This window comes from Miniopterus schreibersii (assembly GCF_964146895.1).
Source record: "Miniopterus schreibersii genome assembly, chromosome: 12".
Taxonomy (NCBI): domain Eukaryota; kingdom Metazoa; phylum Chordata; class Mammalia; order Chiroptera; family Miniopteridae; genus Miniopterus; species Miniopterus schreibersii.
In genome coordinates, this window is record NC_138112.1 from 69,701,136 (window position 1) to 69,726,247 (window position 25,112).

Below are 25,112 nucleotides of genomic sequence, written 5' to 3' on the forward strand. Positions count from 1 at the left end.
CATGCCCTGCCTTCCTTACCTCTGCCCTTCCTCCCGCTCTCAGGGGGCTTATCTAAGAAGGCTTTTTAATAATGAGGCCACAGGGGTTGCTGGGTGTGTGAGTCGGTGCAACAATGTATTCCAGTGCTGGAAACCGGGGCTTGGGAGCCCAAGCACTCTGGTTTCTGTCCTAGCTCAGCTTCTCCCAGCTGGGTGAGCCTGGGCATGTCACCTTTTTTGTATTTCAGTTTCCCTTTCTGTGGAAGAGGCACAAGAATAACACCCATCTCACCAGGTTGCTGTAAAAATCAAGTAAATTATAATACATAAAGCACAGAGAAAAGCTCACAGCACGTAGCAAGCACTCAATGAATATTAACTAGTTTCATCGCTCTCATTAATGTGCCTTCTCCCAGCAGCATTTACTTTATTAAAGGCCTTTCTCCTGTGGACTCGGCCCTGGGCATGTCATACAACCTGTTGGCCAACCACTGCAATCTCCATTGCCCAACAGGTCAGTGACTGTCTCTGTGAAAAATAAAGAGGAGCTGCTAGCAGTATCCTGGTTTCTTCGCTTGACATTCGTTTGGGGGAAGGCCCTGGGTATCCGCCTAGCCCTGGACATGTGAATCTTATTCAGATGGCCCTGTGGTAGCACTTAGGAGCACAGGCTCTGAAGTTACACACTCGGATCAAATTCTAGTGGCTACCTTCTAGCTGCGTGACCCTGAGTGTCACATAGCTTCTCTAAGTCTCAGTTCCCTCACCCAGAAAATGGTACCTATCTCTTAATACATATAAATCCCTTAACCAGTGGCTGGCACATAGCAGCCCACGTTAGCTATGTGCACTCGTCCAGATATGTCAATGTAGCTGTACAATGTAAAGAAAAAAAGGAAGTAACAGAAAAAAATTCCTGATTCTCTGCTAGTTTTAAGAAAGGTTTCATTTGAAGGTGCTGGATGCCTTGCTGTGCTAAAGGACATTAGTGGCAGGGAATGATCCTCACTGTGGGAAGGAAGGACAGTGAGTCAAAAAAGGGAGGTAAAATTCTGAGTTCAGCACCTCCTTACCTGGAATGACCCTCCTGACCTCAGCTCTGCCGGAGGAGCTGCTGCTCTGTTCCAACCCCCTGCAGTCCTTCCTTTCTGTTTTCCTCTGCTCCAGTTTCAATGTCTCCCATGAGCTCCATGAGGAGAAAGGCTCTAGCTGCCATGTTCACCTGTGTCCCCATTACAGAGTTGATGCTCAATAAATGTTGCTGAAATGAATAAAAATGATTTAGATTTTCTCAAAGGAAATGAGTGGGGCTGAGGTGGCTCAGTCAGTCAAGAGCGAGCAGCTGGAAAGAGCAGTGGAGGAACTTGATTGAGGCTGGGTCCTGATCCTCCCGGTGACCACAGCTATTCTTGGGCATCTCCCTCATCAAAGGTGGGGAATCTGGCTTTCAATGACTGACATATAATCTGCACATTTTAAAGATATTTTATTAAAAAAAGAAAAACCAAACAAATTAAAAGCCCAACCCAAGAACTCTTGGTTCTGGGAGTCTGGGAGCAGCTTAGGTCTGTGGTGAGGGTGGAACCTGGAAGACAGATGGTGTGGGGACCTCTGACCCCCGTGAGGAAGAGCAAGAGCTCTGGGAGGCTGGCAGGCAGAACTCTCTGCGGCCTGGGCTCATCCGCTTGGAAAAGACGGGTGGAGGGTTCAAACCCCAGAAAAAGGCAGGAGAGTCCTGGATAGGCCTCAAACCTCCAGTAAAAGTCACAACCCAGTTAGGAAGGGGGAGGGGATGGCCCGGGGCTCGATCGGGCCTATCAGCACCCTCCTGGAAGGCGGGGCTCAACCCAACCTAGGTAGGCGGGCTCAGATAGGGTGATGCACCCCCAAGTACGGCGTGGGGCTTAAGTCCCTTGGAAGTAGGGGTCTTGATGAGGCAGGACCTGGAGGTAGCCCCAAGGGCTGACGCCCAGGCCAGACTCCCGGAGCTCAGTAGCCCTGGGGTCCACGGGGCAGTGCCCGGATGGGCCGAGGCGGCGGGGGGTTGTCCAGGACCGGTTCGGGCCGGGCCCGCACACCGATCCGGCGCTTCTGCTTGCGCAGCAGGTAGTTGGAGTACTGTACCTCGGGCATGGCCAGCTTGAGGCAGGCCTCAGTGGCCGGGCCGGCGTCCCCGCTGGGCAGGTCGTAGCCCATGATGTCCACCTTGCGGCTGGGCTGCCACGGCTGCAGCTGCTTGGTGCGGATCTGCGCCGCGGGCCGCAGCACTGGCTCGTCGCCGAAGCAGCGGCGCAGCAGGCGCTCGCGGGCCTCGCGCAGCTCCCGCGCCTCGCGCTCCACGCACGCGCGGCCGGCCCGCGCCACGCGGCGCCAGAAGGTGGCGTTGAAGTGGTCGTAGAGGCCGGCGTCGAGCGCGTTCCAGGCGCGCGCGGCCCGCGCCAGCGCCGCGGGGATGGTGGCCAGGCGCGAGCTGGCGGCGCGCGCGTTCAGCTTGGCGTAGAGCACGTCGTCCAGGTCCCAGGCCAGCAGGCGCCGCAGCAGCACGAGCGACTCGTCGAAGTACTCGGCGATCATGACGAGCGAGAAGACCTCCTCCACCTGGCGGATGAGGCCCGCCAGGTAGGCGCCGTCGCGGCGCGGGCTGCGCTCGTTGTCGCCGCCCAGGTCGTAGGTGAGCGTGTTGTGCGCGAACATGGCGAAGTGCTCGCCCGCGCGGTAGTAGGCCTCGGGAGCGCGCAGGAAGGCCTCGAGCGACGCGTTGGGCACGCGCCGGAAGGCGGGGCAGTACTGGTTGTAGTAGCTGAAGAGGGACTCGAACATGGCCGCGGGCTCGCGCAGGATGGTGACGTAGACGGTGCCCGGCGGCATGAGGCGCTCCAGCTCCGCGCGGTCGAAGCGCAGGTGGCTGGCCAGCACGTGCGGCGGCCGCGTGGCCGGGTGCACGAAGTGCGCCGAGAAGTTGCGCGGGTAGCAGAACTGGTGCTCGCAGCTCGGGTGCGGCAGGGCCACCGTCAGGTTGTGGCGCTCGGCGAAGCGGAACAGGATGTTCTGCACCGTCGTGCTCGCGGTCTTATGCGTCTTCAGGAAGGCCACGGTCATGTGCTTGGGGCGCGGCGGCGAGTCCTGCAGCGGCGGGCAGCTCAGAGGGAACAGCTTGGGGTACCTGCAGGGTCCAGGGAGGGGTGCAGGGAGGAGGGTGTGAGAGGGTGTGACCCCAGCCCCTTCCCAAGGATGGTGGGTGGGCTACAGAGAGGCCCATTTTGGGCTTTACCCACGGAGCAGTAGAAGGGTGTCGCAGGCGGCCTCTAAGATGACCCGCGTGATCCCTGCTGGCCTCCTGGTATTCATGCTCTTGTGTATTTCTTTCCCCTTGAGAATGGGCGGGACTTATTGATGCCTCAGTCTAAGGCACAGAATAGGGCAGAAATGATGTCACTTGTGACATTATATTATGTAAAGGCTATGGCTTCTATCTCGGTGTCTTTCTCTAGGACAACTCATGCAGGGGGAAGAAGCTGCCATCCTGTGAGCCACCCTATGGGGAGGCACTACATGGCAACAGTTCCCAAGGAAATGGGCCTTCAGTCCATCGCCCGGCTTGAGGAACTGAAGTCTGCCAACAACCACATGAGTGAGCTTGGAAAGGGAGCCCTTCCAATCAGACCTTCGGACAAGACTGCAACCCCATTCCAGACCTTGAGCCAGAGGTACCCAGCTAAGCCCCACCTGTATTGCAGACCCACAGAAGTGAGATGATAAATGTTTGATGTGCCCAGCTGCTAAGCTTTGAGGTAATTTGGTTTCACAGAAACATAACTAATAGAGGGGCAATGGCCTTTGGACATCACTGAGAAGTTCCTCTCTACAGATGTAGAAACTGAGCACCAGGAGAAAAATAATTTACATGAGTCTGGCAACCCAGATAAAGTCATCAAACCCTCTTCCTTTCATTTTCATTTTTTACCTTTTCACTGGCTCCTCACCTTGTGGGTGAGTGGCATGGGCTTTGAGGCAGCCCACTTGTCATGATTCTGCTAAGACCTCTGGAGCTTCATTCATTCAGCCAATTTTTTTAAAAGATCAGTTTATTGATTTTTAGAGAGAGTGGAAGGGAGAAGAGAAACATTGATGTGACAGCACAACATAGATTGGCTGCCTCCTGCGCGCCCCCTACTGGGAATGGAGCCTCAAACCTGGTCATGTGCCCTGACTGGGAATTGAACCAACACCTTCTCCGTGTATGGGATGGCACCCAACAGGGCCACACTGGCCAGGGCTCAGCCAATATTTTTTGAGCATCTCTTATGTGCCAGGCACTGTTCTAGGCTCAAGAAATATGATAGTATAAAAAACAGGTAACAATCCTAGTCTTCATGAAGCTTTGATTTCTATGTCCTTGCTTCTGAATCAGGGTGTTTGGGAGTACAGATGACCTGTAAGATCTTTTTAGACTTTGAGTCACTCTCCTGTTTCTTTTCCACCATCCTAATCATAATGTAACGAGGGCAACTCTAAGCAGCTCTGAGAACACCATTGAGACTTCCTATCTGTGGATGATTTAGATTCAGGACAATGTCTATGAAGATGCCCTTTTAAAGACCAGCAAATCACCTCGCAATGGGGATTGGGCCCACTCACACCATTCTCCTGGGCAGACCATGTAGGAAATGGGGAAGTTGAGGCCCTGAGGGGTTCAGGGATTTGTTGGGTTCACACGTGAGCCAGGAGTTAGGGTCAGGGCTCCTATTAGTCGTCACATGGTATCCTGTGTCAGGGTGACTAGCTGGGTCACACATACCATCATTTCTATTTTACAGATGAGGAAACGGGCTCAGAGGAGTGAGAGGACTTGCCCAGCACAACAGAAGTGGTGAATTGTTTGCAGTCCTCTGATGACATTCGAAGGCTTGGGCTGGATTAGAGTCCCAGCTTAGTCACTGACTAACTCTATGGCTTTGAGCAAATCACTCCAATTTCAATGAAGATCAGTCCCTGCCCCAGGAAGTTGTGTGGATCTGAAGAGATGTATGGAAAACACTTTCAGGATAGAGGGAAGGAACAAAGTCCAGCAGAAGACAGACTCTTCTGGCAGGTGCAAGGAATGGGAAGCAGCACTCCCAGTCCTGGTGCCAACCAGGTGGCTGGCAGCCTGAGACGGCAACTCCCCTGGGCCCCGCCCCTCACCCAGGCCCCCCCCCCAGGCCCCAGCCCCTTACCAGCTGAGCTGTGCACCCTGGTGGATGAGGAGGCTGAGGGTACTGCATCCTAGCACCAACAGCAGGATTTTCCTGCGGCTCATCATCTTGGTGGCCTGCTGCAGGCGCTGGAGAATGGGTGGCATGATGGGGTCCCCGCCCCTGGACTGGCCAGGGTCTCACTATCCAGGACACCCGCTGCTGGCACTCATGGGGGCTCCTGGGGCTCTGGTAGCAGGGCCAGTGTTCCTGAGAGGCCTGGCAGGAGAAGGAGGCAAACAGGTTTGTAGCGGGCAGAGGAGATGGGCTCTGAGCCCCAGCAGACTGCTGCAAGGGAGAGCTCCCAAGAGTGGGGTGAGCAGAGAGGCCAGGGAAGATCAGATTCCTACCTCCCGTCACCCAGACCCTATCTCCACACTGCTCCAGATAACTTAGTCTTGGGTGGAATTACAGGCTCTGGGGTGTGGCCAGCCCTTCAGGCTATAGCCACTCCCTTCCTTAAGCCCCGTATCTGCTTCTCTACCTGCCCCTAATTCGTCTTTGTCCCACAGCTGTTTGTATCTGTCTCCCCAGTAGACTTGCCTTAGCACCAAGGGTTGGCTCAGAGCACAGAAGTCTCAACTCCAGGTTTCCCCTCCTCTAGGACTCCTTACCTGATGGCTTCAGCCAAGGGTTGGTTTTGATGCCCCAGAAACTGAGCCCCTCAGAAACGCTGACCAAGCCTTCACCTTCTCAAGTGTCTGACATAGGGAGAGGGTCAATACTGGAGGCTTACTATTTGTACTATACTATTGTATATTTAATCCTGTTTAATCACCTCAACCCTAACAGGTATTAGTCCCACTTTACAGACAAGGAAACAGGCTCTAAAATATGATGCCCCTTGTCTGGGTCACATAGCTTGTCTTAGCAGAATCTGGGGTCAGTAGCTCTTTCTGGCTCCGGAGCCTATCCCCTTAGACAGGCGTGCTGCTTCCGCAGAGAACTGATTTTCCCAGCCTGCCCTGGACTCTGGCACTTCCGCACGCTTCTGAGCCCTGAGCCCTCCTACCTGGGCTCCTGCTCTGTGGGCCCAAGACCAATAAATCTATGAGGGAGAGAAAGGAAGGACTTGAAATCCTGGAACTCTATCTGGATTCCATCACCAGACACCTGAAACCCTGGCCACCCCATCAGCTTACTCTACAGGGAGAGACAGGTGCCTGGCCAAGGCTGGGATGGCAGCCTGGGAGTGGGGCAGGGGTGTGGGGAATGCAGAGGGGTTCCTGCTTGTTGCCCTGTTGAGAGTCTCCTGGAGAAGGTGGGCCTGCATCCTAGGTGAATGACAGCTGTAAGAAGCAGAAGGCCTGGTGTCCAGTCAGTCACCTGTCCCCACACATGAAGTTCTTGGCTCAAGGGCAGAGCAGCCCTTGGCAACTCCAGTGGAAAGTCAGCTTCAGTAGCAATGCCTGCCCTCTTGCTACTGTGGGGTCTCTACCCCAGGGGCCTCAGTCTCCAGGTTCTGGTTCAGCTTCTGCTTCATATACCCCCCTCTCCAAAAGGGAGGGGGAACCTGGAACCTTGTGGGCATGTGCACATGTGGGATACCTGGGTCCCAGGCAGGGTGAAGTAATATGAAAACTCTTGACCATCACCTTCCCTGGGGACCCTGGGCTTGGCTTCCAATTCCTCCTCTTCCCCCCACCCCAATGAATCCTGGATTACACTTAAACCTGTTTGGGTGGAAAGATGTTCTGGTTATGCCTTTCCTTCCTCTCCAGGCCCCTCCACCAGCTTACAGACAGACTTAATCTGCCTGGAGTGAAGGGTCCAACCACAGAGGACAACCAAGGACAGCAGAGAAAGTCCAATACCTCCCCTGCCCCCACCCCAGGCAGAGGAGGGCTGGCTCTGCCTGTGTGGCCAGCCTTCAGGAGGAAGTCAGCTAGTGGCTCTCTTGGGATGCAGGCCTTTTTCCCTTTGTCATTTATCCTACCTAAAGGACTTGGTGGCCAGACAGGAGTTTCCCAAAAGGGCAAAGTGGGGGGCCAACCTATCCCATCTTTGTTAAACTAGCTGGAACCACCTTATTTTTCAGAGGACTCTGGATGGACCAAAGATGCCAAGCCTGGAGGGAGCTACAGTGGAATTTTCCCTGGGAGATGCTTCAACCGGGCTACACAGAGAAGGACAATGGGCTGCTTGGTGGCCCCCTCCATCCCATCCCCCTTAGCCCCAGGGAGCCAGCCAGCCAGACCCCAGTGTGAGGCTCACTTGGAACAGGGCATCTTTAGCACAAGAATTCCCCAGGCATCAGTTTCTGCTTGGTCCCCATCAATAACAGGATACTCTTCACCTTCAGATACAGCCTGATCCATTTCTGAGCAGCCTTGGCTGTTCAGAAGTTCTTCCTGGGATAGCTAGGATCCTCAGCTTGGCCCCTTCCACCCTGCATGGTAACTAGCACTGCCCTCCTGTACCACACAGACCATTTTTCTCCATGACAGACCTTTAGGTGTTTGAAATCAGTAACCCTGTCTCCTGTGGGTGGGCACTCGGCCAGGATAAATGCTCCAGGTCCCAAAAGAGTGCTGCTCGGACATCGGAGGCAGCCTCCCTTTCCTTGGCAAGTTCACTTCTTGGTGCCTCTTTTGGAGATGGAGTCAGGGTACTGGCCCCCGGGAGGGGCTGAGTTTGTCTCTGGTATCCAGGCTGGTGTGGGGTGGATTTGCTGGGGCCAGGCCCCTCATATGCTTCAAACTATTTCCCAGCTTCCCCTGTGTGTTCTCCATGGAGAGTTTCCCTCAGCTATCCCAGACAGGTCAGTGTGCCCAGCCTCATCAGAATAGTGCTAATTATAGTCAGGACAATCTACCTCAGGCTGCTGCCCAGTTTAGCAAATTGCTTTCCCTTCTCCAGGGAACCAAAGAAGAAATGGAATAGCTAGCCAGAGCTCTGCAAACTGGCCTGGACGCCCACCCACTCGCAAATGAGCCCGCTTCTCTCCCCTCCAAGCTCTAGGGCTAACACTGGTGCATTTAGAAGGGGAGGGTGCCCGGGCCTGGACACCCGACCTGACGACCTGACCCCTGGCTGACCGGGAGGCTCCATCCTTCCTTGAGGGTGGCACAGTCCAGTGAACAGGGGAACTGCCCAGGGCCCTAGAGGGGAAGAGGCCAGAGGCTGAGGAGGCTGCAAATTAGTGTCCCAGGAGATCAAGTATCGTCCACCTCCCTCCGGCAGTCCCTTTTCCGCAGCCTGCACCGGGTCCCTTCAGCCCCCCTTCCCTACCACCCACCCCAACGCCATCCCTGCCTCTGAATTCCCCTCCCCGCCTCTCTCCATCGTTCCCGGCTCCCCCCTCCTCCCCCAGGGATCTGTCACCGGGATCTGCTTGCCACAGGGGACAGGCCAGATTCGCCCCCTCACCCGGTGCTCTCCCGCTCCCCAGGAGGCAGGGCGCCCCCTCTGCGCTCTCCGGGCCCCGGGCCCCCAGGACGTCCTCCCTCCCAGCCTTCGCCCGGTGCTGGACTGGTCCCCCCGCCTCCCATCCCCAGGTTGGCTGCTGCAGTACTCACGCGCGAGCCTTGCCGCGGGCCCGGGGGCGGGTGGTCGCCGCTCCCTCCCGACCCTTCTCCTGGAGTCCTCCCCGGGTCCGAGGGCGCCGGGGCCCTGCGCACCCCGTGCCCGCCGCTCGCCTCGGCGCCTCGATGGGATCAGGTGGCGGCGGCCGCTGGGTTTCTCCGCTCTCGGCTCTGCCCGCTGCCCGCCCCCCATCACATACTGGAGGCGGGGCGGGGGCGGGGGCCCAGCGGCGGCGCAGGGGAGGGGGAGAGGGAGGGGAGGGGGAGAGGGAGGGGAGGGGGAGAGGGAGGGGAGGGGAGGGGGCAGCCCTGCCTCCGAGGCTGCCAGATGAACATTCTCTGGGTGGCATCCTCGGATGCGGGCATCCCCCCTCCCGGCAGCCTTGCCGAGTCCGGACACCAGTGTGGCCAGCTCCTTGCCTGCAAGGTATCTGGATACTGTGGCTTTGCTGGATATTCCTGGGCCCCACTGGTCGTCCTTGGGCTGGTGGGTCCTGGGGGAGTTAGAGACAGGTACATTTACAAGCACCCACATGCTCCCTCCCTCCTCTCAGTCTCCTCTTTCCACCGCCAGTGAGAGCACAGCTCCAGCCCTGGGTCTGGCCCCATCTGCCCTCACACTCCTGGGCAACCCTTCCCCTTCAGCCCCTGAAGCAGCCCCTTGCTGCTAACCCATTCCCTCTGTCCACCAGGACCCCAGACCCACTCACTCCTGACCAGAGCCTTTGTGGGCCTGGGGCCCCTGCCCAGGCATTTTGCGTGGGCCTAGTTGCTTCCAGCTGTCTGATGGGGAGCTGTTCTGAGACTGCGGAGATGATATATGTAAAGGCTCTGTGTGAGCTCCTATGTGTGGGAGGTCTTGAGTTTTCTACTGTCGCCTTAGTTCTTAGTTCCTGCCACCTGGGAGCTGAGTAGCAGCATCTCCCAAAGTCGCACCAGACACCGAAAGCCCCACATTTAGCTCTATGGCTCTCATGGAGCCCTGCTTTCTCCTGCCCTCTTGGCCTGGTGTGGCAGGGATCCTGGAGCTGAGGCAGCCACCCAAAGCCGGGACTGGAAGGGACTAGACTCTATTCTACACCCACAGAGGTAGGTATTGTGTGAGGGTCCTTGTTCAGGAGGAGAAGGGAATGGGGACACTCAGAGTCAGGAGAACTGCTTTCCCAGATTGGCTCCTCAGCCTTTCCCTCTGAACAATGGGGGTCCTACCCTGCTTGGGTCCCAGGGCTGTTAGGATAAAATGGGGCCCCACTTGGGCTGTCACCGCCTTGGACCCATAGGCCCTTAGTTTATCCTGCCTCAGAGACCCCCATTCTCTTCCCCAGCACACACACGTGCCTTGGAGCCTCTGGCCTCAGATGACCTGCCATTGGCTCTCCAGTTACTGGGAGCAGCAAGACACTTCCTTTGTGTCAGGAATGGTTCTGCTTGAGTGGGCTGACAAGCTGGAGGGGAGAGCAGCACTGTTCTGTCCTTTCTGGGTTTGGCTTTTCCTCTGGGAGTGTCAGAAGACTGGGATGGTGGCAGTGATAGAAGTGGGAAGGGCCAAGGTTTGGGCAGGAGTGAAGAGAATTTCCTAGCCAGTCCTTTTTCCTGGCCCAGTCCTCTTCTCTGTCTCTCATAAACCTCACACCTTCCCTTCCCTGGACCTGGCACCCCATTCTTTTTTCACTGCTCCCAGCTATTTGTTGGAGGCAGCTGGTGAAATGGAGCATGCTAGAGATCTGACGGGTGTGGGAGAGTGGGGGAAATGGGACCCCTTCACTTGAGTTTCCTGGCTGTCCCAGCCCGCGGGGGCATGGGCAAATACACACACACACAGCGAGCCTGTCAGTGCAGAGCTAGACTAGCAGAGGGACCTCAGAGCTGGTGGCAGAGGTGGGGAGAGACACTGAATTGATTGGCCAGGACGGGGAGAGGTGGAAGCCGGGCAGGTAAGGGGTACCTGCCCATTTCTCCCTCAGGCGCACAGGCCGCTGGTGCGGGTAGGGGGCCAGGAGGCAGGGTTGGCCCCCGAGGAGCCTGGTGGGGATGAAGGAAGAAAAGGAGCTGAGTTTATTTTGGAGACTAAAAAAGATGCAAATTTTGTCGTTGGAAAGACCGCTCCATTTGCCCGCCCCCAGCAATCATTTATGGAGCGTCTCTTGAACGCCAGGCCCCTGCTCAGGTTTTGGGGGATTAGAGGTGGGAAGAAGGGACAAGAAAGACTTCAGAACAAATGGTGGACGTTTTAACGTGTTATATCGAAGGAAAGGAAAATGGGAGACATCTTAGCGGAGACGACATTCGAGCCGGCCTGGAGGGTGGAAAAAGGGGCTTTAAGCGTGGCTCTTCCCCAGGTCGGCAGCTGGAGCTCAGCCCGGGCCGGGCGGCTCCTCTCCCGGCTCCGATCCCCTTTCAGCGCATTCATCCACACCGGGGCCGGGGGCGGGCGGGCGGGCAGACGCGGCTTATCACAGGCATCGGCTGCAACTTTCTGCCTTTGGCGCCCGCGACGCGCGGCCGCTGGGGAATGAGTCCTTCGGGACTCCCTGGGAACGTAAGCGTCCGGGCCTCTCACGCTCGGTCAGGGAGTCGGAAGCCTGGCGTGCCGCGCGCGGGCCCGTCAGACGCTGAAAGCACGCCCTCCGGAGGGACCCACTTGCCCCGCAGCCCGGTCCCCAGCGCTCTCGGTGCAGTGGCCGGTCACCGTACTACAACTCCCAGAAGGCTGCGCGACGTGGCCTCCCAGGGACCATTGGAGAGCGACAGGGGGTGGGTCTCTACCGAAAAACCTTCCAACCCTGGAGGGGACGTGGCTGACCGCGCTGCCGGAAGTTCCGGGAAGTGGGCCCCGGCTCTGGCGCGAGCTTCCGGATTGGTCGCGCGCCTCGCTGCTGCTAAGATGGCGGCTGAGCATCCCGAGGCTCCCAAAGGAGAGTTGCAGCTGCCGCCGCCGCCACCTCTTGGGCACTATGGCGCCTGGGCTACCCAGGAGCTTCAGGCAAAACTGGCAGAGATTGGAGCTCCGATCCAAGGTGAGGAGCACTGGAGGTCAAGAGCCAGCAGCTCAGGCTTGCGGGCAAGCGGAGCCCGGTTACCCGGGAGACCCTGGGGCGGTGGCGGGCCGCTGGGGCCTGACCTGGGCCGACGGGCGCGACCTGGACCCGCTGGCTTGGTCTGCCGTACTCATTGGTCCTGTGCTTTGTTCAGCAGGGAGTCGTGAGGAGCTGGTGGAACGGCTGCAGAGCTACACCCGCCAGGTAAGAGTTGGCGGCGGGATGTCGGGATAGGCCGAGCATCTGGAGGAAGCCTTCATGACCTCTCAACTCGGTCTTCATTCTTTGTGTTCCTCCACACAGCTAGCGGGGGCTTTCCCTTTTTGCGTGTTATTGACTTTATCTACTTAGTTGCAACCGTTTCTATACACATATTGGCACTCCCCAGTGCCCAGCCTGAACTCCGCAGACAGGCACTGGGTAAATTTTGTTGCATGAGTGGGAGCGAACGTCGTTTAGTGGAACTGCTGCTCTTGGACTGACCTAGAGTCCTTTCTGTTTTGCAGACTGGTATCGTACTGAATCGGCCGGTTCTCAGGGGTGACGATGGCGACAAAGCAGCTCCTCCTCCCATGTCAGCACAGGTAAAGAGGTTGTTCCACTTTATAAGTTCCTTTTTGCTTAGGGTATCCCCTTCTAAGATGTAGCAGACACAGGATGCAACTAGCAGATTGGGCAGGGAGGTACTGCAATGACAGAATTAGAAGCTCTTCAATTCTCCCCTGGTCCTGATCCTTGCCCCCTTCCTGTGTTCATGATGTTTTTCTGGGGAGAAAATCGATAGCTTTCCTTAGTTGGTGTCCCAAAGTTAACATCTTCTCTTAGTATTGCTAGAGTATTGTTTTACTATAAGAACTATGTGTCATTTGACTTTGAATCCCAGCACCTGCCAGATAGTAGATCCCCAGCAAATGTCTCCAGTAGATAAATGCTTCCTAGATGATGATCATATATTTTTCCACAGCTCTCTGGGATTCCCATGCCACCGCCACCCATGGGCCTCCCCCCTCTACAGCCTCCCCCACCCCCACCCCCACCTCCACCAGGCCTTGGCCTTGGCTTTCCTATGGCAGTTGGACCCCGCCCACCAAACTTGGGGCCCCCTCCTCCTCTCCGAGTGGGCGAGCCTGTGGCGTTGTCAGAGGAGGAGCGGCTGAAGCTGGCACAGCAGCAGGCGGCGTTGTTGATGCAGCAAGAGGAGCGCGCCAAGCAGGTAGGGCAGCTGGCAGCCTGGGCCTTGAAGGGGGAGTAGAGCTTCAGACAGAGCTGGATTCTGGGGCCAAGCCTTCTGGGAAGGTCTGGACCAAAGACTAGAACTTAGGCCCTAGGCTGGAAGAGGACCCCAGGAAGCAGAGTTATGGCAGACTAGCCTGTGGGGTATTGGTGCTGGTATGAGCTTCTTTTCTTTTTTTAGCAGGGAGATCATTCACTGAAGGAACATGAGCTCTTGGAGCAACAGAAGCGGGTAATGCCCCTCATTTTAACCTTTGACCCCATGGTACACTTCCTTGGCGGTCACTTCTAGTTATTAGTGTCTAAAACAAGATGTGCCATTCAGGATTACCTCATCCTCAACTAAGTTTCAGTGTCCCCCAAATAATTTCATCTTTCTTGTAGCTGAAGAGTTGGTAAACTGTGGGCTGCAGCCTGCTTTTTTGGTATGGTTTGCAAGCTAAAAACGTTTTTTATCTTTTAAAAGTATTGTTAAAAAATAAAAAACGAAAATCCAAGAGTATACAAAAGAGCCCATACAATGGCCCATAAAGCCTAAAATATTTACTGTCTGGCCCATTAAGGAAAACATTTGCTGACCCCTTCTAGTCTTACATGATGTCATTTTCGGTACCTTGAAGAGGACTTTAGGCTAATTTAGTCATTTATATGGATTTGGACTGAATGTGATGGCTGTAAGTTAGGGAATGATACGTAAGACATTTGGCCCCACAGGTGCATTATGTCAGTTACCTAATGATTCACTCAGCAGTATTAGAAAATAGGTATTAACAGCACCAGATACGGAAATATTTACGAAATACTGTCTTTGCCCAGATTGTGCTAGATCTTGAAGGGTAGATATAAGGAAAGAATTCACTGTTTCTTAGAAAAGACTTACTCTTTTGGGAAGAAAATTCTTGTTAAAAGTAGAAGTCAGTGTTTAAGCTAAATAGTAACCCATCCCTTTGCTAGGAACCCAGGCTTTTTCTTGGTATTATTTCCAGGGGGTTTCTTTCATGGTGAAAGGGGCTCCTCCATTTGGATCAGTATCCTGGAAGTGTGGGGGCTGTGGGGATGTCAGAACTCCAGTGGAACCAGCTTGTTCTCCTTGGGCCTATTACCTGGCTGAAAGAATGCATTTGCCAGGGGCTGCCTGCCCAGTGGATTTCCAAGCTGTGTCTCCACTTCCACTGCCCTCTTGTAGGCCGCTGTGTTACTGGAGCAAGAACGGCAGCAGGAGATCGCCAAGATGGGCACTCCAGTCCCTCGGCCCCCACAAGACATGGGCCAAATTGTTCGCACTCCTCTGGGTCCTCGAGGTAAGACCTTGGAAATGGCAGGGAAGGTGATGAGAATTTTATTTACTTAAGTACATATCATATTTAAAAAGTATAGGTATCAAAAGTCTGCAGTTCAGTGACTTTTCATAAACTGAACACACCCATATAGCCAGCACCTGGACCAAGAACCAAAACATTACCAGTACCCCAAAAGCCCTCCTGGCTCCCTTCCAGCTACCTTCTCCCCCTAAGGGTAACCATTACCCTGACTTTTAGCAAGGAAGGTAATTTTTAAAATGTTTTGTCTGTCTCTCTCTTTCTCTCTCTCTCTGTTTTGGTTTGGTTTGGTTGTTGTTTCTTTTGACATTGCATTTTTGGGTCTCTTTCTTAGTTGCTGCTCCGGTGGGCCCCACTCCCACTGTTTTGCCCATGGGGGCCCCTGTTCCCCGGCCTCGTGGTCCCCCACCACCCCCTGGAGATGAGAACAGAGAGGTGAGATTGGTGATATTTTCCTAGGAAAAGGAGAGTGGTTTAGAACGGAACTATGTATGGATTTTTAGAGAAGGATTTTGAGAGAAGATGGGAGGACTTCTAGGGGTGGGTGTGAAGGGGCATAGGAAGGGGCATAGACATACTTAGGCAGGGCAGGAAGAGATTTCTGGAGCAGGGTTCTGTGTTTCAGTCTGAGAGATGCTGAGGCACGGTTGAATCCAGTTGGTGTTATCCACTCTTGCTGTTTACATCATGTGGCCAGCAGCCTTTCCAGTATAAGAGGTAGAAATTGTTGGTGAAGGGGCACTGAGATTACCCCCTCTGCCTGGGTTGTCTCTGGCAGATGGATGACCCCTCGGTGGGCCCCAAGATCCCCCAGGCTTTGGAAAAGATCCTGCAGCTGAAGGAGAGCCGCCAGGAAGAGATGAACTCTCAGCAGGGTGAGTGCATTGGCATGTCCTGAGCGCTGCAAGGGCAGAACCTGCAGAGGCTGAGACTGAGGCCGAGTCTGTGTTCCTCCCTCCCTTTCCCGAGGAGGGTTTGAGAGAGAAACTGGCTATTGGTAAAGAGGGGTTACAGTGAGCAAGTTGCAGGGCAGTGGCCCTGAGAGGATACTGATGGCCACCTTCCTCCCTTACAGAGGAAGAGGAAATGGAAACAGACACACGCTCATCCCTGGGCCAGTCAGCATCAGAGACTGAGGAGGACGCAGTGTCCATATCCAAAAAAGAGGTATGGGTGGAGCTGGGTCTGGAAGGAATGGCAGGAGCCGGGTTTGGGGTGCTAAAACAACTCCCAGTCTAAGTGTTCAGTAAGCAGTAGGTATTGTTTGTGCCAGTTTCCATCCCCAGCATCGTGTAAACACTTTTTATTTGATTTCCATAAATCCTTTGACTTCTGAGGACAATGCATGTCTATATTTTAAAGCTAAAAAAACTGAGTTTCTGAGAAGTATAGTAATTTACCTAGAGACACACAACTTGAGAGGAGCAGAACTTTGGAGCCTGACTTCAAAGCCTCTGTTCTCAGCCTCCTGGGGAAATTGGGGGAGATTAGAGGTTGGGGGCAGGCATGGTGCTTGGATTCTCTGACCCAGTTGGTTTTACTTGTTTTGGCAGAAAAACCGGAAGCGTCGGAACCGAAAGAAGAAGAAAAAGCCCCAGCGGGTTCGGGGGGTGTCATCTGAGAGTGCTGGGGAAAAAGAGAAAGAGCCCGCCCGGTCCCGGGGCTCTGAGTCCCCAGCCGCTGATGTTGAAATTGAATATGTGACTGAAGAACCTGAAATTTACGAGCCCAACTTCATCTTCTTCAAGAGGATTTTTGAGGCTTTCAAGGTACAAGGAGCAGCCCTCTCAAGGGGCAGAGCTGAGCAGGGAAGAATGGCACAGATGGGAAGGGTGGGGTAAGGAGGACATCTCCCAGGGCCGGGCTCAGGCACTGGGGAGGGTCTGGGGCTGGGGCTCCCACATCGTCTGCCTCCTCAGCTCACCGATGATGTGAAGAAGGAGAAGGAGAAGGAGCCTGAGAAACTGGACAAGCTGGAGAACTCCACAGCCCCCAAGAAGAAGGGCTTTGAGGAGGAGCACAAGGACAGTGACGACGACAGCAGCGACGATGAGCTGGTGAGGCCTGCACCCTCCTGGTAGGGGGACGGACTCCAGTGAGGGGCTGTGGTGAACTCGCAGAGGGAAACCCCTTTGGTGGCTGAAGGCCTGGGGTAAGCTGGGCAGTCTCGCTGGCACCGGAGTACTGCTCAAAAGAGAGTTGTTCTGTTCTAGGAAAAGAAGCCAGAAGCCCCCAAGCTGTCCAAGAAGAAGCTGCGCCGAATGAATCGCTTCACTGTGGCTGAACTTAAGCAGGTAGGACCGAGCTGACTCAGTAGGCCCTGGAGCCTCTACGTCCCCACGGGGGCTTTTGCTTGGGGGAGGAGAGCTTTGAAGGAGGCCTGGGTGACTTGGGTATGGGTCCTTTGAGAAAGAAAGAAAAAGCTGTAGACCTGAGACGTTGGGGCTTTCTTTTTCTTTCTTTTTTAAAAATATCTTTATTGATTTCAGAGAGAGGAAGGGAGAGAGATAGAAACATCAATGATGAAAGAGTCATCATTGATTGGCTGCCTCCTGCAGTCCCCCTCCTGGGGATGGAGCCTGCAACCTGGGCATGTGCCCTGACCGGGAATCAAACCTTGATCTCTTGGATCGTAGGTTGATGCTCAACCACCGAACCATGAGGGCCATTGGAGCTTTCTTGAGGTGTGTTGTTGTTTTTCAGCTCGTGGCTCGGCCTGACGTTGTGGAGATGCATGATGTGACAGCACAGGACCCCAAGCTCTTGGTTCACCTCAAGGCCACTCGGAATTCCGTGCCTGTGCCACGCCACTGGTGTTTTAAGCGCAAGTATCTGCAGGGCAAACGAGGCATTGAGAAGCCCCCCTTTGAGCTGCCGGACTTCATCAAACGCACAGGCATCCAGGAGATGCGTGAGGCCCTGCAGGAGAAGGTAAGGGCCTGGCTATGGGGCTCAGATCTGCCCTGCGGGAGCCACGTCCTTAATAGCAGCTTGCTTCAGCACTGGGATGTGGTTCCCAAAACCCACCTTCTTGTTAATTTTCTGATTATCCGTTCTCCAGTTTAGAAGTCAGCACTGTATTACATAGACCCATAGCAGGAAGGGCAGTCCCCCATCTCCGTGGTCAGAGCTAGCTCTCCTGCCCTGCCCTGAGACTTCTGGTTCTGAGTGGCTCCATTTCCCCCCTTGTCCCCTCGTCCCCTCTGCCTGCACTTGGCCAGCTATCTTTGATCTGCACACAATGCCTCCTTTCTCTGCAGGTTGCTTTTTGATTTTGTCTAGTTCTCTGTCTTCAGTGTGAGCCTGATACACTTTGTGGTTAAAAATTTGTGGTGGTTGTGTGACTTCTTAAATTTAAAGTTTTTAATTAAATACATTGAATAGGCAATAGCTTTATGTCCTGTAAAAATTCAGGAGGTAAAAAAGTACCAGGTGAAAACTCCACCTCCCAGTTAGACTCTAGTCCGCCAGTTTTCTCCAGAGGCAACTCATGAGATCAGTCTTTGGATGAGATGGCTTTAAAAAATGCTTATTGACAGGATAACTTCATATAATACATATATATTGTTCAACATAGATTTTGTAATTTGTGGGTTTTGAGCAGGAAGGATTTTGGTCCTTTTCTCAGAGAGATAAATGAGGCATCATGTTATCTTTTGGGAGTGTAGAGCCAGATGTATTGAGTTGAACTAAGTCCCTTTTACGGCATCTTGCCACTCTCCACAGGAGGAACAGAAGACTATGAAGTCAAAGATGCGAGAGAAGGTTCGGCCCAAGATGGGGAAGATCGACATCGACTACCAGAAACTGCACGACGCCTTCTTCAAGTGGCAGACCAAGCCAAAGCTGACCATCCACGGGGACCTGTACTATGAGGTTCAGGAGGTTTGGGAGAGGGGACCGGGGAGGCAAGGCTAGGCCTTTGGTCATGGCTCTGTAACTCTTGTTCAGAAGGGCTTCTGAAGCCCCTCCCCTCAGCCTCAGAGTTGTCTGTTGACCCTCCTTGAACTGGATGGAGTTTGAAATCTTCAAACGAGGTGGCTTTTGGAGAGGGGCACCATATCTTTGAAGTGACATTTGTTTATGGTGGTGGTTTAGGGACAGGGGCAGATGCTTTTAGGAAACATTTAATGCTGGGGGTGGGAGAAAACTTTTTTTCCTGATCTTTAAAATATTAATGACTCTGATATCCTGGAATTTTTGAGATGGATCTTGGCAGTCATCTGGTGGAATGCCCTCATTTTAAAGATGAGAAAGCAGTTCCGGAATTTGCCCATGTTCTCACAGTGGGTTAAAGACAGGACTGTGGGAGTCTTGCTTTGCCCCCTCCTTCCTGGCCTTTATTCCTTAACCAGTCTAGCTGGGAAAGAAGCGATGAGAATCAGAGTGGGAACTGGGCAGCCCTCACTTGGGTTGTGTATCTGATGTGGATTAGGACTTCTCATCTTTGTTTTCACGTCCTCTCGCCATTGAGCTCCCGGTGTGTGTCTGGAGTTCACAATACAGCATGCTCTGTTTTTTCCTCAGGGGAAGGAGTTTGAGACACGACTGAAGGAGAAGAAGCCAGGAGATCTGTCTGATGAGCTAAGGATTTCCTTGGGGATGCCAGTAGGACCAGTGAGTGCCAGTTACCTGACGGGAAGCAGAGAAGAGGGTGGGAATTGGAGCGGAAGGGAGATTAAAGGATAGGGCTGGGCAGGTGGCATTTTGTTCTCTTTTTCCTACAGAATGCCCACAAAGTCCCTCCCCCGTGGCTGATTGCCATGCAGCGATATGGACCACCCCCATCGTACCCGAACTTGAAAATCCCTGGCCTGAATTCACCCATCCCTGAGGTGAGTGCTATCCTTTCTTTCATTCTTAGCTGCTTCTTGCTGTTAACTAGAGGAGGATTTTTTTTCTCTCATTCTACCATGTGTATTTCTTTTTTTTTTAAGAAAAAAAGTAATGGGTTTTGTTTTTTAAAAAACCTGATATGCTTATACTAAATAATCAGAATTGAGAAGTACAAAGATGAAAACAAATCACCCCCAATTTCACCACTCAGAAATACCTGGACTTAACATTCGGTGAATGTGTTTCCAGATATCTCTCTGGTTTACATAGGGATGGACACGTAGAAATAATTTTATGTCAGGAGTGGCATTAAATTTATTCTTATTTTTAAATAAAAAGCATTAAATTAAAAAAATTAGCAGACAACAAAGTCATTGAAGTGAAAAAGAAATAATTGTTAAGCTTCAGAATTTCTTAAGAAATAGATTCTAAAAGCTTTCCAAAAGTTAGGGAAAAATCAGTAAGAGGTAAAAGTCATGTTTTTAAAGGACATGTTTCAGTTTCAGACAGTATGGATTCTGAGTGCTGAGGTTATTCACACTTTGACTCTCATCTCCCCATTCTATTGCCTCCAGAGTTTTGTTGCTGCTTACTTTTGCTTTTATAACATTTAATTCTTCTCTGAAATCATAATTTCCAGAGTTCCCAAGTGTTAGTTCTATACTTTGGAGTGTGACTTTTCCTAGGGCTTCAGTGTTTCTGTAGGAGCTTAGGTGTGGAATTGACTTGCGTTTCCTCTCTTGCAGAGCTGTTCCTTTGGGTACCATGCTGGTGGCTGGGGCAAACCCCCAGTAGATGAGACTGGGAAGCCACTCTATGGGGACGTGTTTGGAACCAATGCGGCTGAATTTCAGGTATGGCCGTGGCTGTCAACATTGGTCTTAATTAAGGTCGTGAAGTTTTGAGATGGCTGGCTTATAGCTTCACTATCATTGAGCTGGGTGTTGTGAGTTTGCAGTCTGAAGAAGGGCACTTGTGTTTTTCCGAGCGGCGATGCAGATACAAGCCCCCACTAGAATGTGAGCTCTCTGGGCGGAGGTTATGTTCATTCTGCCAGTGTCAGTTTCCCTCTCCAACAGCGTCATACATAATAGGTAGTAACCAGCCGTTGAATGAATGACTGATCTCTTTTAGACCAAGACTGAGGAAGAAGAGATTGATCGCACCCCTTGGGGGGAGCTGGAGCCGTCTGACGAAGAGTCTTCGGAAGAGGAGGAGGAGGAAGAAAGCGATGAAGACAAGCCGGACGAAACAGGCTTCATCACCCCCGCAGATAGGTGGGGAGGCAGGGCCTGCCTCTGAGCTGGGCTGTGTGTCTTCCGGGACTGTCTCTTTACTCCATGGCGTGTTCCTCTCTTCACAGCGGCCTCATCACTCCTGGAGGATTCTCGTCGGTGCCGGCTGGAATGGAGACCCCCGAACTCATTGAGCTGAGGAAGAAGAAGATTGAGGAGGCGATGGATGGGTGAGGGAACCAGGCAGGGCTGAGAGGGGAAGACCTTCTCTTCCCTTTAGCTTTTAGGTTGACTGCCTGACATTTGTCATCAACACCCCCGCGCCCCCCCATACACACACACAGGCACACACACACAGAGTTATCGAACACCAGCTCTGTGCCAGGCACCGCTCTAGGCATGGGGACTCAGCAGTGAAAAGGTCATGCAAGATAAAGTCCAGAGAACAAGGTAATTTCCGATAGGACAGCGGATAGGACGGTGAAGGAGAGGACTGGGTAACGGGATGTGGAGGGGTTGGGTGGTGCAAGGCCTTTGGGAAGGCCTTAGGAGGAGGGGGAGGAGGTGTGAGCTGAGAGCTGAGTGTTAGCAAAGAGCCAGCACGGGATTATCGGGGGCAGAAGGACCTGAGTGCAAACAGCGTGAAGGCCCTGAGCCAGCACAGGTTGCATAGTCGTGCATTTTGAAGCTCTGTTATTAGGCATATAAATGTGTGGGATTGGTAGGCCTTCTTGAAGAATTGACCCCTTTTTCATGAAATGGTCTCTTTTTTCTGTTCCTTGTTCCTTTTTTCCTACTTTTTGGATTAATTGAACATTTTTTATGATTCCATTTCATCTCCTTGTTTGACTTGGTAACTGTAAGTCTTTGTTTTATTATTTTAGTGGTTGCTTTAGGGTTTAGAATATCTGTTTTTGTCACGGTCTACCTTCAAGTGATGTTATACCACTTCCAGATGGTATTCGGAACCTTACAGAAGTGCGCTTGCATTTCCCCCGCCCCCGACTTTTGCACTGTCGTCATACATTTTACTTTTACATGTTAGAAACCTACGCTATGTGGTTATTAGTTTTGTTTCAATGGTCAGTTATCTTTTAGAGCGATTTGAATGATGAGGATCACATATTACCCTAGGTCATTACTATTTTCAGTGCTCTTTCCTTTCTTTGTGTGTGTCTAGGTTAATGTCCGCTGTCCCTTCCCTTCTGCTTGCAAGTCTTCCTTCGGCATTTCTTGCAGGTCTGCTGGTCATGAATTCTTTTTAGCTCTTGCAGTCTAAAAGTGTTTTTGTTTGGCCTTCCTTTTTGAAAGGTTTTAGGTACAGGATTCTAGAATGACTGTTTTTTTCTTTCAAGTACTTTAAAGATGCGTTTTTATTGTTTATGATGAGAAATCATCTTTTGTTCCTCTGCATGTGTTTCTATGACTGCTTTGAAGATTTTCTTGCTGTTTTGAACAACCCTGATTATGCTGTGCAGTGTAGGGCAGTGTATTGTGTGGTTTTCTTGTTGTTTCCTTGCTTGGAGTTTGTTAAGCATCTTGAATATGGATTTATCATTTTTATTAATTTTGGAAAAATTTTGGTCATTATTTCTCCAAATATTTTTTTTGTTCTCCTCTCCTTTGGAAACTCCAAAATGTATCTTTTAAGGTTGTCCCACTGCTTACTGATGCTCTGTTCATTATTATTATTATTTAGTATTTTTTACTGATTTCAGGTAGAGGAAGGGAGAGGGAGAGAGATAGAAACATCAGTGAGAGTCATTGATTGGCTGCCTCTTGCACACCCCCTACTGGGGATCAGGCCCACAACCCAGGCATGTGCTGCAACCGGGAATCAAACCGGAGACCTCTCGGTGCATGGGCTGACGCTCAACCACTGAGCCACTCTGGCCGGGCGTGCTGTTCATTTTTAAAAATATCTCTTTTCTCTTTGTACTTCATTTTAGAAAATTTCTGTTCCTATGTTTTCTAATACTTTTTCTGCAGTTTCTGATTGTAATCACATCCAATGTAGATTTTATCTCTAGCTGTGTGATTTGGATCTTTTTATATCTCCTGTGTCTCTTATTTACCTTTTGAACATGTGGAATGCAGTTATTATACTTTAATGTGCTTGCTTTCTAATGCCAACATCTGTGCCAGTTTTAGGTTGATTTAAATTGATTATTTTCCTCATTAAGGGTTGTATTTACCTGCTTCTTTGCATGCCTGTTAGTTTTTGATTGGATGCTATACTTTGTGGAATGTACCTTGTTAGGTATGGGATACATTTGTATTCCTGTAAATCTTCTTTAGCTTTGTTCAGGGATACAGTTAAGGTACTTTGAAACAGTTTGATTCTTTCAGGTCTTGCTTGTCAGATTTATTAGGCAGGACTGAAGCATTGCACAGTTCTCTCCACTACTGAGGCACAAGATGCTCTGGATACTTTACCCAGTGCCTCTTTAATCAGGAGGTTTTCCAGTCTGCCTAGTGGGACTAGGCACTATTTCCAGTCCTCAGTAAGTGGCAGGTACTGTTACCACTGATTCTTTCAGGTGGTTCTCTCCCTGGCCTGGGTGGTTTCCTCACATGCAGTACTCACCTGAGTACTTGAGGGGGACCCTCTGCAGGTCTCTTGAGTTCTCTAGTCTCTGGGCTGCTTTCTCTTCTCCAGTATGATGTACTATGATCTTTAGCTGCCTTGGTCTCCTTGTACTTTCAGCTTCATCCCTTCAACTCATGGAGTCCTGGCTTCTACATGGGTTACTCCTTGTTTTGTGGTCTGCAGACTCTGCATGCAGTAGGCTAGGCAATTGAAGGACTCACCTCATTTGTTACCTGTCTCTCTGGAATCAATGTCTTTTCATTGTCCCATGTCCAGTGAGTTTAAAACCACTATTATACTGCTTTCGGATAGTATTAAGTACCCTAAACTTGGTTCAGGAGATCCCTTAACTCAGTCGCTGTACTCTTTCCAGACTTGCGTGTTTCCTGGAATTAGCACCAACTTAGTTCTTATCCTTTCATGGTTTCCATGACCTAGAGAGGCAGCTTGGGCATCATCTTCCCCCTGGGTGTCTCGGAATCTCTCCAGGGTGCTGGGTGGAGGTGCTGTCGGTGTTCCTTCAGGAGACCCGTTCATCTCTTCCATTTGGGGCTTGACCTGTTTGTTCTTTGCAGAAGTGAGACACCTCAGCTGTTCACTGTGTTGCCAGAGAAGAGAACAGCCACTGTTGGGGGAGCCATAATGGGATCGACCCACATCTATGACATGTCCACAGTGAGTACTTGGGGGACACTACTTTTGGGGGCTGGACAAGAGGTAGAAGTTAGGGCTTCTGAGCCTCTCTAGAGATGACAAGGCTCTGATCCGTTTTCTAGGTTATGAGCAGGAAGGGCCCGGCCCCTGAGCTGCAAGGTGTGGAAGTGGCCCTGGCACCTGAAGAGTTGGAGCTGGACCCCATGGCCATGACCCAGAAGTATGAGGAGCATGTACGGGAGCAGCAGGCACAAGTGGAGAAGGAAGACTTTAGTGACATGGTGGCTGAGCATGCTGCCAAACAGAAGGTAGGAGTTCACCCCAGAACCAGGGGCTGGGGCATGGGACTCCTTTTTCAGCGGAGTGGTGTCCTCTGGTGGTGAGAGTGAGGGAGGACTCAGTGCCTGCTGCCCCGAGCTTCCTGGGTGCTGGAAACCTTCAAAATGGTGGGCTGCCCTCCAGGATGATGAAACAGGCAGAGGGAGGGGAAGGAACGCGTCCAAGGCTGAGAATCCAGTTTCAGTGCTGTTCCACAGACGTCTGTGTCTGTGTCAGGCTGTCCACCTTTGGGGGATCAGCAGGTTGTTGAACTTGTTGTAACCTGTTTCTCTTTCTTTCCTTTAGCAAAAGAAACGGAAAGCTCAGCCCCAGGACAGCCGTGGGGGCAGCAAGAAATACAAGGAGTTCAAATTTTAGGTCCCCTTCACACACCCAGCCTTTCTTTAGGCCCTCCGCTTGGATGCCTGGGCTTCACACATGGGTCCCCAAGAGCCAGCTCTCCCACATTCCCAAGGGCTTGTCATTTCATGTTCTTATTTTAGACCTGTTTTGTAAATAAAGCTGTTTCCCAAGGAAAGAGATGAATATGTAACGCTCCTGAGCTTCTTTTATCTCCTTTTAGTCCCCTCCTGCAAAAGGACTAAAACAGCCTTTTTCTACACCTTCAGGGCTGCCCCAGTGACCAGGGGCATGCACCTGGATCCCGCGTTGCAGTTGAGACTGGTGGTGAAGCCAGAGGCAGAAATTGTGTTGCCACTGCCTGCCTTTGAAGGAAGGCTCTGGGGGAAATACCTGAAGGTCTGGTTTGACCTTACTACTTTGTCCTTAGGGGCTAAAAATAGCCAGCTTAGCACCCTGGCTGGGCTGAGGAAGTTCAGTGGGCTTGGGAAGTAGGCCAGGTCAGGCCTTTCTAACAGACCTTGTGGTCAGAAGAGTCAAAGTCCTTAGGCCGCAGTGAATACAGCTCAATCTAGATGGTCCTGAGTCTGTGATCCCATGGGCGGTTTCAATCAACCAGTTTCCAGGTTTTGGTTGGGGTGTGTGTGGGGGGGTACTTTCTCCAAGTTCTAGTTCCCTATCCCCAGAAGTCTTCCTGACAGGCTACACCAGGTTGTACAGCTGGGTTAAAAGGTATTTATTTGCCCGGCGCTGGGGAGATGTCTCCTGCTGCTGCACCACCGTGCGGTGTAA

The 25,112-nt window shown here is 52.2% G+C and overlaps 2 protein-coding genes across 4 annotated transcripts; one reads left to right on the forward strand and one right to left on the reverse strand.

The window, feature by feature from the left end:
* Nucleotides 1–1,447: 1,447 nt before the first annotated feature.
* On the reverse strand, nucleotides 1,448–8,910 carry GAL3ST3 (galactose-3-O-sulfotransferase 3). Of its 2 annotated transcripts, XM_081154386.1 has the most exons (3): nucleotides 8,732–8,910; nucleotides 5,196–5,432; nucleotides 1,448–3,142 (listed from the first exon to the last, which is right to left on the reverse strand). In XM_081154386.1, the coding sequence occupies exons 2-3, from the start codon at nucleotides 5,318–5,320 to the stop codon at nucleotides 1,969–1,971; spliced, it is 1,299 nt and encodes a 432-aa protein (XP_081010512.1). In that variant the 5' UTR covers nucleotides 5,321–5,432; nucleotides 8,732–8,910; the 3' UTR covers nucleotides 1,448–1,968. The 2 variants fall into 2 exon arrangements, with proteins under 2 accessions (XP_081010512.1, XP_081010513.1); XM_081154387.1 differs by lacking the exons at nucleotides 5,196–5,432; nucleotides 8,732–8,910 and adding an exon at nucleotides 4,778–4,990 and having other exon boundaries at nucleotides 1,454–3,142.
* A 1,961-nt stretch (nucleotides 8,911–10,871) lies between these two features.
* Nucleotides 10,872–24,506, forward strand: SF3B2 (splicing factor 3b subunit 2). Of its 2 annotated transcripts, none has more exons than XM_081152900.1 (22): nucleotides 10,872–11,754; nucleotides 11,930–11,979; nucleotides 12,282–12,359; nucleotides 12,740–12,988; nucleotides 13,190–13,240; nucleotides 14,195–14,309; nucleotides 14,662–14,762; nucleotides 15,106–15,202; nucleotides 15,403–15,494; nucleotides 15,881–16,096; nucleotides 16,247–16,384; nucleotides 16,541–16,621; nucleotides 17,031–17,258; nucleotides 18,054–18,203; nucleotides 18,855–18,944; nucleotides 19,055–19,162; nucleotides 19,910–20,017; nucleotides 20,298–20,440; nucleotides 20,527–20,628; nucleotides 23,564–23,663; nucleotides 23,765–23,950; nucleotides 24,267–24,506. In XM_081152900.1, exons 1-22 carry the CDS (start codon nucleotides 10,956–10,958, stop codon nucleotides 24,336–24,338), a joined length of 3,354 nt encoding a protein of 1,117 aa, XP_081009026.1. In that variant the 5' UTR covers nucleotides 10,872–10,955; the 3' UTR covers nucleotides 24,339–24,506. The 2 variants fall into 2 exon arrangements, with proteins under 2 accessions (XP_081009026.1, XP_081009027.1); XM_081152901.1 differs by having other exon boundaries at nucleotides 11,584–11,754; nucleotides 11,933–11,979.
* Nucleotides 24,507–25,112: the final 606 nt, after the last annotated feature.